Here is a 12,563-nt window from a genome sequence, read left to right as displayed (position 1 = left end):
GAGTCTTGCCTGTTCTCTATATGTAACGTTTATGTACATTTATTATTGCATGGTGAGGTCATGAGTTTTGATTCAGTGTGGCAAATTGTAGTGCTTATGGTGGAAGACTTTGCCGTGATAAATTTTAGCCGTTAGACTTATATTTTACACATTTTAACAATTAGATATACGTGAGGTCCAAGTTCATCAATTCTCTCTGAAACTTATGATATGTTTGTTCCCCCCAATAAACAATTTAGGAAAATTAATAGTTTTAAATGCTTCTAGAAATTTGTTCTTTTATATAGTAAATATTGAATGTATTTCATGGTTTTTAAATACTAAAGGTATTAATTTTTTATCAATTAATATTTTTTATAAGATAGTAAGAGGATTTATAGAAAAATATAATTATTGTCTTTTGGTGATGTTTAACAAGGAAAATCAACTTTAGATATATAATCATATATCCTGATTATAAAAATGAATTATGATTTTTGTTTGAATCAACTTAAGCATAATGCTTAATGTAAGCTAACATGATTAAAAATATTTTAAATTAAATTAAAATTTTCAACTTTTATATCTATTTTTAAAATCATTTATTCTGATTATAAAAAATTTACTGCGATTTTTTCTGAATCATTTTGAATATAAAAATTTAATTTGATTAAAAATATCTTAAATAACATTAGATGATTTTTTTATCATTGGTGTTAAATTTATTTTTATTAAAACATTAATTTTTTTCTTTATACTTTATCATTGAAACTTATCTTTTTATATGAAATATAAAATTTAGATAATAAAAGAAAATATAAAAATAAAACCTATAACATTTTTCCAATCATGCAAAAAAATGCCAATTTAGTTATATTTCATTTAAATATATACACCACTTAAATGATGTTGACCGAATCGAGACGACACAAGTTAAGAAAATGAATAACTTTAAATTCTTCCACGATATTATTTATGCTTTTATATATAGTAAATATTAAATCTATATCATGTTTTTAAATTACTAAATTATTAATTTTTATTGAATATTATATGCTTTTATATATAGTAAATATTAAATGTATATCATGTTTTTAAATTACTAAATTATTAATTTTTATTGAATATTTTCTTTATAAGATAGTTAGAAGATTTATAAAAAAATGTAATTAGTCTCTTTTCCTGATGTTTAACTAGGAAAATCATTTTTTAGATATATAATAATTTATTGCAGTAAAAAAACATGCGTAATAATTTATTCTGATTTTAGAAATACAATATGATTTTTTAATCAATTTAAGTATAATACTTAATGTAACCTTATATGATTAAAAATATTTTAAATTAAATAAAGTTATTAAGTATTTATATCTATTTTTATGAAATCATTAATTCTGGTTATAAAAATTAATGTACTGTGATTTGTATTGAATCAATTTAAATATAACAATTTAATATGATTAAAATTATCTTAAACTACAATAAATGATTCAGTTTTTTTTTTGTTTGTTGAACAAATAGTCTAAATAAGTTAAGAGGGGATGAATTAAGTATTAATTTTTTTTTAGTGACAAGTTTTAATCTCCCATATATTTAGAATGCAGAAGAACACACAACAATTAATTTAACAATATTCTTTAAACGTGTAAGACAAATTAAATTGTAATAAAATAAACGAGATAAAAGAAGATAGAACTGAAAGCTCGATTCATATCGTTCGGTTACTTCCCGTGCCTACGTCTAGTTCTAAGTAATCCACTTGCCATTTTTTCACTATTCTTGTGAATCTTTTAGAATCTTTGAACACACCTCAGAATCTTTCTCCCTTGTGTTCAAGTTTTTCACGTGCTAAAAAATAAACAATCTCTTGATTACAATTCTGAATTTTATAATATGAATAAAATGATTTCTTTCTTTTAGAACAGATGATTCAACTTAAAGAATTCTCAATAATTTATAAGAATTTGACCAAAATTGTTTAGAGAGATTTTGACACACATAAACGCACCTGGTCACCCACCCACCCACCCACACACCCACACACACGCGCACACATAGGCCAATTGTGTTTGTTCAAAACAGTTAGAAGAGATGTATCTTTTTTAAAAAATATTCTAAAACTATTTCATTAGTAATTGATTACATGACTCTGGTAATCGATTACACGATTATATCTTTGAATAGTTGTTACTTTTTAATAATTTTTTCTGAAATCTCTTTGTTAGTAATTGATTATATGAACATGGTAATCGATTACTGGTTCAAAAAATATTAAAAAATATTTCTGAATTAATTTTAACTTTAATAAAAGAATTTTGATAGTAAAGATTTTGAGGCCAAACTATAATAATCAAATTGAGATTACTAAGTTCTTATCTTAAATTTTCTTGATTTTATTCTTTGACTTGATTCAATATGTGCTCGCTCATCAAAACCTGCATGATATATATTTACATTGTTTAAAACATTTTTTTTATTAAAATATTTAATTTTTCCTTTTATATAATAATAAAATAAAATATAAAAAATAAAACCTACAACATTTTTCCAATTACTTAAACAATGCCAATTTAGTTAGCATATTAGAAATAGTAACTAAATAAATTATTGACCACCAATTAGTATTGAATTTAATTTACGAAGATACTACATTCAAATATTATTTCTCTCATTTGGATTTGATAATTTACTTCATTTGACTAAAAAAAGGAAACAAAAACAAAATATAGTAATTATAAAGCATAATGACATTAATAAGAGTACATGAAATTTAGAAGGGTTAATAAGTATTTCAATGAGGAAAAAACTATTTTAGTGTGTATATGAAAAATATTGACATTATAAATTATCCATTAAATTTAGATAATAGGTAACTTTTATTTATTGAATATTATTTTTAAACAGTAATGCTACTAATTTGTTTCTTTTAAAATAGTAGCATTTGTTGAATATTACAATAAATTATCCCGTGTATTTTTTTAAAGAAGGTTGTAGATAAAATGTTGATATAAATTGTGTTAAGTCTTTTCTAATCATCAATGTCCAAAGAATTTCATCCATCACTACAATAAAGTATGGATTTTGTAATATTTGAAAAACATAGTTAAAACATAAATAAATGTTATTAATATTTTTTTTGATATTTTATAAAGTATGGTATATATCTCACGTAGTTAAAAGTTTTTAGTAACATTTTTTCATACTAATTACAACATTTATGAAAAATATGGCTAAAAACTTTTAACAACATTTTTCCATACTAACAATAAGATTTATAAAAATGTTATTAACAATATTTCTTAGTTACAAAAGCAACATTCTAAAAATGTTGCTAATACATTATACACATCTTTGGTAACATTCAACAAATGCTACTGATTTGTTTCTATTAAAATACAACAAATATAATTTTTTGTAATATTTTAAAAATTATAATTTTAAATGCATGATGTATACGGTTTTTTAATAGATATAGATATCAGGTGGTTTTTTAACACCATAAAATAAATATATTGTGAGAAAAAATATATTATTATATTTTTCTAAAACTTGTCACATAAGGGATCTACTAATTAGAAAATAAAAATATGCATACAACTAAAGTACATGAAAACATGTGAAAATCAAAGTCAATGAAGGTCTAACACTTTGCGGTCAAAGTTATATTGTTTTAAAAAAAGAATTTTATATAAAAATAACGTATGAGAATTATAAAACTCTAATATGAAGAAAACAATGGTCCCTATAGGCCACTAAAACATTATACAATAATTACATAATGTATAATCTTTCCTATTACTACATGCAGTTGCATTATTTCTCTCAAAGTCTGCCACATTTGAGTTCAGATAAGTACACATAGCCTCTAGAGCAATCTCTAGAACTTGAAACTCAAATGGAAGCTCAGACTACACACCATCAGCAGTCGCATCTCTTTGCCTGTATTAAATAAAATGAATTAGTGAATATCATCTGATTCAAGCTCCCTACTATATAGACAATATATAGTTAGAAAACTAGTGAATTAATTGATATATAGACTAAACTACCTTTTACACAACATTATAGAACAAAAGTTTGATAATCTTCATTCATCAGTCACAACCTTAAGCAGAGGTGCAATTTGTCATGGTAAAATTAGACCAGAGTGCAACTGCATACAACGATGCTCTATTTCATTGCTATGTATGCCATAGAAAATTATAACACTGTGAAATACTAAACTGAATAAGCACTTGAATGAGGTCTTGATGGCTTAATCCTTCGCCTTGATACTCAGTGCTAAAGTTGTATTGCATTGAGTTCTTACCTTCCTAACCAAAGTCTAATAATAGAAAAAATGGAAGTACCGAAGTATAGAAGGAGAATACAATATCTAACAAGTTTGCATGCTAAAGACTTACCAGCTAAGCAACTCAACAGTTTCACATACAAAACTCGTTCAACAGCTAAACCACATTTGCATAACCATGATAAAACTGAAAAGGAAAAAATTTATCATGAGAGTAATGAATGTTGTAGAAATAAAAAGCTACCTAATTAAGTTGAATAAAACATCACCATTAAAGATACAATAGATAGTGAATACTGAAAAAGGAAACTCACCCAAGAAACGTGAGATTAATATATGCAGGACACAAAAACCGGGTTCTATAAATAGTGGTGCCATAAACCAATTCAAGATTCTGAGAATGAAAAAATAACAATAATAACAAAAGAAAGCCCTGATGGAGAAAAGAAAAAAGAAGGAAGAATCAGGGTCGAGGAATCATATTGGTGTGTGACGTGTGTTAGTGTTAAACATGGTTTCGAGGAATCTTATTTTAGTTGGGGTCTCACTCACCAATCTAGGTTTAGTAGTTTGTAGACTATTCCCAATTCCTTGAAACCCGAACAATGGAGGGAGCACCCAAATAGGGTATTTTCTAGTAATAGAAAAGTAATTTGCAAAAAGTGGTAGAAACAAGTTATTGTTAAGATCACACATACAAGTTTAAAGCAAGTTAGGAATAAACTAATCATAAACTAATCTTGAAGAGTACATATGATGGTAAATAAGAACTTACAAGCTGAAAATAAGTCTTCATAAGCTCTTCGCTATAAAATAAAACTTTTAAAAACTGTAGCACACAATCATTTTCTATAGACAAAAGGTATATAACACACCATTTCATTGTCATGAGCAGCAACAAAAGAATCAATCTGTATCCAACAAAAGAAATAACTCAAACAATAAGAGGCACATAGTGTCTCCTTATCAGCATTGCTTATTTTGTTAATTACCTCGTCCACAAATATAATGGCACCATTAAGAAGATTGTTCGCAAGGGAAAACACTTTCCCTAGAAGAAATCATTGCATGCCTCAAGTGGAACATATAGCATAGGGACACCCTGCCAAATCAAGTATGTCGATTTCAGTTTGCTACATATTTGAGCGCACAATACAAATATTTTGCTTAATTTACCTCATAATTTTTAGCATATTGCCGACACGTAAGAACCAACTGATTATATTAAACCAAACTCGACCATAAGCATCATTTAATAAGTGTACTCCCTGGGGTCTCTCGTTTATAAGAAAAAAAGACATATTTCTTACTTATCAAATAATTAATTATTTTCATTAAAAGTGAGTCTCAGTTAAAAATTGAATATTCTTTTAAAATTATCTTTCATTGAAATTTGATTATAAATTATTTTGACCTTATTAAACAAAAAAAAATTTATTAAATAAGATATTAATAATTAAGGTTTGTTTATGAAAATATTTTATTGGTTATGTTTGAGAGATAAGAGAAACTAGCATTCTCCTTTGGGTAAGCGAGCCAAACAGTTGACAATAGTAGTGTCGGCGTTTGAGTGTAGAGATAAATAAGATTTAGTTTTGCAGAAAGTGACTTAATTTTGGGGTTTGGCGCTTTTTCCCTGACGCCCCCTTTTAGATTCTGCCACTTCCACGTCAACGGTTCGATTCCCCGCACACACACAACTTTCCCCTTTTTCCATTTTATTTTTAAAACACAAATAAAAACCACCATCGTGTTCTTTTCAATTTCTTCATTTCTTCTTCTTCTTCTCTCTCTCTCTCATTTGATTTTTCAACGATTCTTCTTCTACGCGTCTTCTTCTTCACACTCTCACTCCCAAGTCCCAATGGCCTCTTCTCCTCCCTCTTCCTCCGCTATTAAGGTAAAACCAACCAACGCACACGCACACACACAACGCAACGCAACCCTTTTTCTCTCTGTCGTTTTCCGGCTTCCGTGTTGTTGTCGTTTTGTCTCCACTTATGTCGTTTTGGAATTTTTCAGGATGCCAAGGTGCTTATGGTTGGCGCTGGCGGAATTGGCTGCGAGCTTCTCAAGACCCTCGCCCTCTCCGGTTTCCCTGACATTCACATCGTTAGTTCTCTTCTCTATTTGGATCTTTCCAAGTTTTTTTTCTCCAAGGGTTTTTCGTTTCTTTTTTTTTTTGGATTTGAGTTTTTGGGTTTTTCTTGTTAGGGTTTTGGTGTTGTTGGGGTTTTTGAGGGTTTTGATAAAGCTTTGAGCTGTGCGTGTGTTTGGTCACATAGGAGGTGTTTGTGAGAGTGGGGAGTGAGTGTTGTTTGGGCTGTGGTAACTGTTTTGGGGTCTTGGAATGGTGAAATATGGCGTTGGAATTTGATTTGTTTTTTGTTTTGGTTTAGCGAGGGTTGAATTTTTGGTAGTTTGATTCGTTGCCCTTTTGTTTTGGTTTGAAATTTCAATGTTTTTGTTATAGGGGAAGAATTTCGAGTCTTTGGGGCCAGGGGTGGTGGTTTTTGTGGTGAGGTTTGAGCAGTTTTTATGCTTTGTTATGTACACTCTAGGTGGAGTGTTGGTGCTTACATTCAGTTGGCTTCAATTGCTTTTATGCTAATCGATGTTTGTGATGATGGAAGTAGGGAATTGGTATTTATTTGGGATCTTGAGTTTTAGTACTATAGTTATGACTAATAAGATCTTCGAGAATTGAATTTTAATTAATTGGGGTTTGTGGTGTTGATGTTGATGATTGCTACTCATTGCTGAGGGTGATAGATTATTAAAATGGCAGATCTGCTGAATGCTTGGGCGGTATTGTACCCAGAACAAGTATCTTGCTAGTTTCTACTAAGTGGAATTGTAAGAGTGTCGTGTCGTTGTGCCATACAGGTTTTGAACAAGGATCCATGTCTCATATTTATAATTGTATTTGTATCTATATCTATATATCTAGCGGAGCACTGTCCCCTATATGATATGGTGGATTATTGACTTTCCACCATTTTCTGCTATCAGAAATTGATAACACTCCTAGGTTAATGGTGATTTTGTGTAGACTGTGACTTATTGTGTAGATTGTGAGTTGGTAGTCATACTGCCAGCAATCAGTCAACCCACTATGAATTCTTCTTCCGTGTGTGCATGTTCTCTAGCCATTTTATAAACTATCTTTTGAACTGATGTGCTTTCACGCATTAATATACTTCATTTATTTCCAATGTGCAGATTGACATGGACACCATAGAAGTCAGTAACCTGAACAGGCAATTTTTATTTCGACAATTCCATGTTGGACAATCCAAGGCTAAAGTAAGTTTTAACTGTTGTGGTTATTGTTGTTACTGGTATAGGTTTCAGTTTTCCATCAATCTGATGAAGTCTTCAACCAGGTTGCTAGGGATGCTGTATTAAAATTTAGGCCCCACATAAACATTACACCATACCATGCAAATGTCAAAGATCCTGAATTCAATGTGGACTTCTTTAAGCAATTTAATGTTGTTCTAAATGGACTAGACAATCTAGATGCACGCCGGCATGTGAATCGCTTGTGCTTGGCAGCTAATGTTCCTTTGGTTGAAAGTGGAACTACTGGGTTCCTCGGACAGGTAATTTAATTGTATTTATTTTAGTAATTGATATCCATTTTAAATGGAAGTATCCAGTAGAATCTGAATGGTGCTTTTTCTGTTTGATAATTATTTTTATTTTTATATACGTAAGTGTATCTTCTTGTTTTTTAAAAAATTAAATATTGATTATCTGGTTGTTTGTATATATCTAGCTATGAATATTGGTTATTGTCAGTGCTGACTAGCACCTGATTTTAAACGTCCTATGCCTAGTAAGTAATCTTCTGATTGGGAAAGCAACATGTTTTTTTTTTTTTTTGTGGCATGTTTCTAAGCTTCAAAATTTAGTTATCAGCTAAAATTAATAATTTTTCTCCAGTGATTATCCACTAAAATTTAAGTGAATACCCCTTCATCCTGATTTTCAGTTTTGGCCATGTACTCTGAAAATAAATTGATTTAAAATTCTAATTCTTAAAAAAAAAAACAGATTTATAATGGTGTGTGATATTTAAGGTCTGAGATTTCATATTTGCTGTTTTTTTGTTGTAACCCTTTCTGCTTACCGATTTTTGTGGCAGAAAACATGCATGTGACATTGTTTATTACTATTTGTATCTTTCAGTATATTTGCCGGTTCCACATGATTTCAGCCGACCTCACCTAGTAGGATAAGTCTTTGTTGTTGTTGTTGTTCCACATGATTTCAACTTAATATGTGATTTCATGGTTAATTATTTCTATATATTAAGTTGCATTTTTTCAATCATATTTGTGATTTAGTTTTAATGGAAAACAGGTAACTGTGCATGTCAAGGGAAAAACAGAGTGCTATGAGTGTCAACCTAAACCAGCCCCCAAGACATATCCCGTCTGTACAATCACAAGTACCCCATCAAAGGTATTTGTAGGTTCATGATTATTTGGATTTCATTGAATGGAATATTTTATGATGCATTGTTGTATCTTGATGGATGCTACTAGGTAGATACCTTTTAACATAATATTGAAGGCTGTTATATTAGTTATATTTTAGGCAAATGGATAAAACTGATAGACTCAAGCTATTTTCCTTTCACATTATCAAATGATTATCATTTTGATGTGTGAATTTTGATATTTGCTTCAATATTCTATTTAATGAGTTCTAAGCTTTCATCTCTTTATTTTATGGCAGTTTGTTCACTGTATTGTGTGGGCGAAGGACCTACTTTTTGCTAAGTTATTTGGGGACAAGAATCAGGACAATGATTTAAATGTTCGATCAAGTGATGCTGCCAGCTCATCCAAAAATGTAGAGGATGTATTTGAACGTAGGAAAGATGAAGACATTGATCAATATGGAAGGAAAATTTTTGATCATGTATTTGGGTATAACATTGAATTAGCTTTGTCTAATGAAGAGACATGGAAAAATCGTAACAGGCCAAAGCCTATATACAGCAAGGATGTCTTGTCTGATGAACCGGCTCAACAAAATGGAAATTTGGAGAAAAAATATGAATCTGATGAATTACCAGTTTCTGCCATGGCATCTTTGGGCATGAAGAACCCACAGGATATTTGGAGTCTCAAAGAAAATTCGAGAATATTTCTTGAAGCATTTAGACTATTTTTTACAAAAAGGGAAAAGGTCCTTTACTTTGATGTAGTGATCATGTTGTAATATTAAGTTTATATCTTTATCTGGATACTAAACTATGAATCTTCTTTTTTGTGATTTTTTCTTTTACTTTTTAAATACATCTTTGAGCAGGAGATTGGCAATCTAAGCTTTGATAAAGATGATCAGTTGGCTGTAGAATTTGTTACTGCAGCTGCAAACATAAGGGCTGCTTCATTTGGCATCCCTCTCCAAAACCTTTTTGAAGCTAAAGGTATTGCTGGGAATATTGTGCATGCCGTGGCGACTACAAATGCTGTGATTGCTGGGTTGATTGTCATTGAAGCAATCAAAGTGCTGAACAATGACATTAAAAATTATAGGTATGATGTGATTTCTCCTCCTGTGTGTTCTTTATTTTGGATTGGTTTTAGTGATGGGGAAGTGGTTTGTTAAGAAGCATTGTTTAAATTTTAACCAAGATGCCTTGGGGGAAATGCTACCTACTTGGCACTGACATTTTTTGGCAGGGAAAAACATAATTCATAGTATTATCATGGTTCTGGTACTAAATCAGAGCTTACACCCTGTTCACTTTTTTTTTTTTTAAATGCTTGATAACTATCATTCTTGTCAAGTCTAAAGCAGTATAGTAAATTACAACCAAGTAAAATTATAATTGTAGGTTACTTGGGACTTATTTATTTAAGCTTAAAAGAAAGTTGATTTTGATAATTTTAAGATTTTTTTTCCAGAATCTATTTTTTTAGCTTATGAGAAAAGTGCAACAGCTTTGTTGTTTTTAAAAGATTTTTGCATTTTTTCAAAAAATACATAATTACTATAATTTTCCTACAGCATAGCTTTTAAGAAAGCACTTTCTTTGAAAAAAGCTCAAACAAACAAGCCCTTAATCATGACTTAGAGAGAACAGGCAGTGCTTTCTTTGTCAGATTTTTTGCTGGAGCAAAATGCATGGATCTTTAAGGGAAATTTTGTCCCTATTTTGCAGAGCTCTTTTGTTTTGACCTTTTTTTTTATCTTATACCTTTTATTTATTGTAGATTCTGTTGGGAGGTTGTCTTATCCTTCCTGTTCTTTCCTTGGTGCTCATTTCTTCTTTAAGGAATCTTTACTTATGTACTACACTGTAGTTTAAGTCAGCATTAAATTTACTTTTATTTTAATGTTTTTATATTCTTTTCTGGACATCTCATAGAATGACATATTGTCTGGAGCATCCAGCAAGAAACATGCTGCTTATGCCGGTGGAGCCATTTGAACCTAACAAATCTTGTTATGTTTGTTCTGAGGTCTGCCAAATCTCCCCTTGTTGCATATATTGCCTAAAGTCGTTGTTACAAACATGCTCACACTCAATATGTTCATATATGTGCAAAACAGACACCTTTATCGCTTGAAATAAACACCAATCGTTCAAAGTTGAAAGACTTGGTCGAAAAAATTGTCAAGGCAAAGCTTGGGATGAACCTTCCTCTTATTATGTGTGCTTCAAACCTGCTTTATGAAGCTGGTGATGTTGAGGATGACATGGTTGCTATTTATGAGGCCAACCTTGAAAAGGTATGTTTGTTGTCTTTGGTTTAAAGAACGTAGCATTTTATTTATAGCCTGTTTCCTGGCATTTTCAGGCTCTGGCTGAGCTTCCTTCCCCAGTAACTGGTGGCACAATGCTTACGGTAGAGGATATGCAGCAGGAATTCGTTTGCAATATTAACATCAAGCACAGGTTTTTACTCAACTCTATTTTTGTATTCTGTGAAAAATATTCCTTGGATAAAAAATACTACTATGCTAGAGGAACTTAAGTTTTTAGTGTTTCTTTTTTTCCTTTTATCTTCCCTCTCAAATGTTGCATTAAGATAGTTTTTTGTTCCCATTCCCATGAATCCTCTTGTTTCTTTTCTTTTTTTGTTCAAAAAGTACTTTGTTTCATTGCTGATTTTCAGAGAGGAGTTTGATGAAGAGAAAGAACCTGATGGGATGGTTCTCTCAGGATGGACTCAACCAGTGTCAGCAGCAGAAAACAAAGACAAATCTGTTGGAAATGGTGCAAGCACCTCTGATGCATTAATAACAGCTGTTGAATCTGAAAAGGATGATGAGATAACTATAGTTTCAACCTTGAAGAAACGGAAACTTCCCGATGAATCCGATATTTCAAATAGTGCAGCTGAATCAAAGAATCAGAAGCAATTGGAAGTAATTGAAGACGAAGATGATCTTGTCATGCTTGATGGGGATTCAGACAGCGTTAAAAAGAGAAGATTGTCGTAGTGTCACTAAAAATCAGGATGAATTCTTGCATACTAATTTTGTATTTATAGGGGGGGGGGGGGGGGTGGTGATTCTTTTGGCCATAATAGTTGTTAGGAATGTTGCTATTAATCTTTTGCTTGACATAGATATTGTTTTTCTTCCTTGTGCTTTCTCAGTAGCTGCAACATGTATAATTCTCGCTGACTCCTGACAAGAGAGGATCACTGACCTCACAAATTAACTTTCTCACACTTGACATTAGTGAACAGAAGTTTTACAAATTAACTTTCTCACCTTTGGAATGTTGATTTATCTTTCATCAGGTGATTGTCATGAATTCTTAAAAGATAGCTTTTGTTTCTGAGACATGGCAATCCTTAGTGGCTTGATGATTGCAATGTGTGAGAGATTCAATAAAATCTGTCTGATAGTAAGGAAATCAGAGGTAAATGGTGAACTAAGGTAGCAATGACATAGACGTGAAAGTGTCTATACCGATCAATGACTCCAAATGTATTGAAAGTTTGAAACAGCATGAAGGTGTAAACGCTTTGCTAAAATATTTTCCCCTTTCAAAGTAACCAAAATAATATTTGATGTGCGAAGTGGGTGCTATTCGTCATTGATATAGAAAGGATGAGTAGCTACCTTATCATAGAATATTTTCTTGATCTTAATTCACCAGAGGAATGAATGCCTGGATATTGGTGAGAAAGACAAAAGACTCGAAGGATTAATGTGCCACATCCACAATAAAAAGGAGAAAAGAAGCATTTTTTTTAAATAATTATACGGGTAAATAGTTAGTTTTGTCATTTAATGTGTAATTCGCTGAGAAATA

General features: G+C 30.8%; 1 protein-coding gene across 1 annotated transcript; it reads left to right on the top strand.

Moving 5' to 3' along the window:
- Positions 1-6,011: 6,011 nt before the first annotated feature.
- On the top strand, positions 6,012-12,024 carry LOC114376782 (SUMO-activating enzyme subunit 2-like). Its single transcript, XM_028335050.1, has 11 exons — positions 6,012-6,170; positions 6,293-6,382; positions 7,493-7,576; positions 7,657-7,875; positions 8,639-8,740; positions 9,017-9,472; positions 9,596-9,825; positions 10,662-10,755; positions 10,847-11,026; positions 11,095-11,192; positions 11,413-12,024. The coding sequence occupies exons 1-11, from the start codon at positions 6,135-6,137 to the stop codon at positions 11,738-11,740; spliced, it is 1,917 nt and encodes a 638-aa protein (XP_028190851.1). The 5' UTR covers positions 6,012-6,134; the 3' UTR covers positions 11,741-12,024.
- Positions 12,025-12,563: the final 539 nt, after the last annotated feature.

Source organism: Glycine soja, chromosome 11 (assembly GCF_004193775.1).
Source record: "Glycine soja cultivar W05 chromosome 11, ASM419377v2, whole genome shotgun sequence".
Classification (NCBI taxonomy): Eukaryota; Viridiplantae; Streptophyta; class Magnoliopsida; order Fabales; family Fabaceae; genus Glycine; species Glycine soja.
This window is presented reverse-complemented; position numbering and strand designations above follow the sequence as displayed.

Bases quoted from the DNA above. Each gene is read 5' to 3' on its own strand.
- LOC114376782 (XM_028335050.1), top strand. From the start codon at position 6,135: ATGGCCTCTTCTCCTCCCTCTTCCTCCGCTATTAAG. The intron at 6,383-7,492 runs GTTAGTTCTCTT...TCCAATGTGCAG, and splicing joins GTTTCCCTGACATTCACATC to ATTGACATGGACACCATAGA. The intron at 9,826-10,661 runs GTATGATGTGAT...GACATCTCATAG, and splicing joins AATGACATTAAAAATTATAG to AATGACATATTGTCTGGAGC.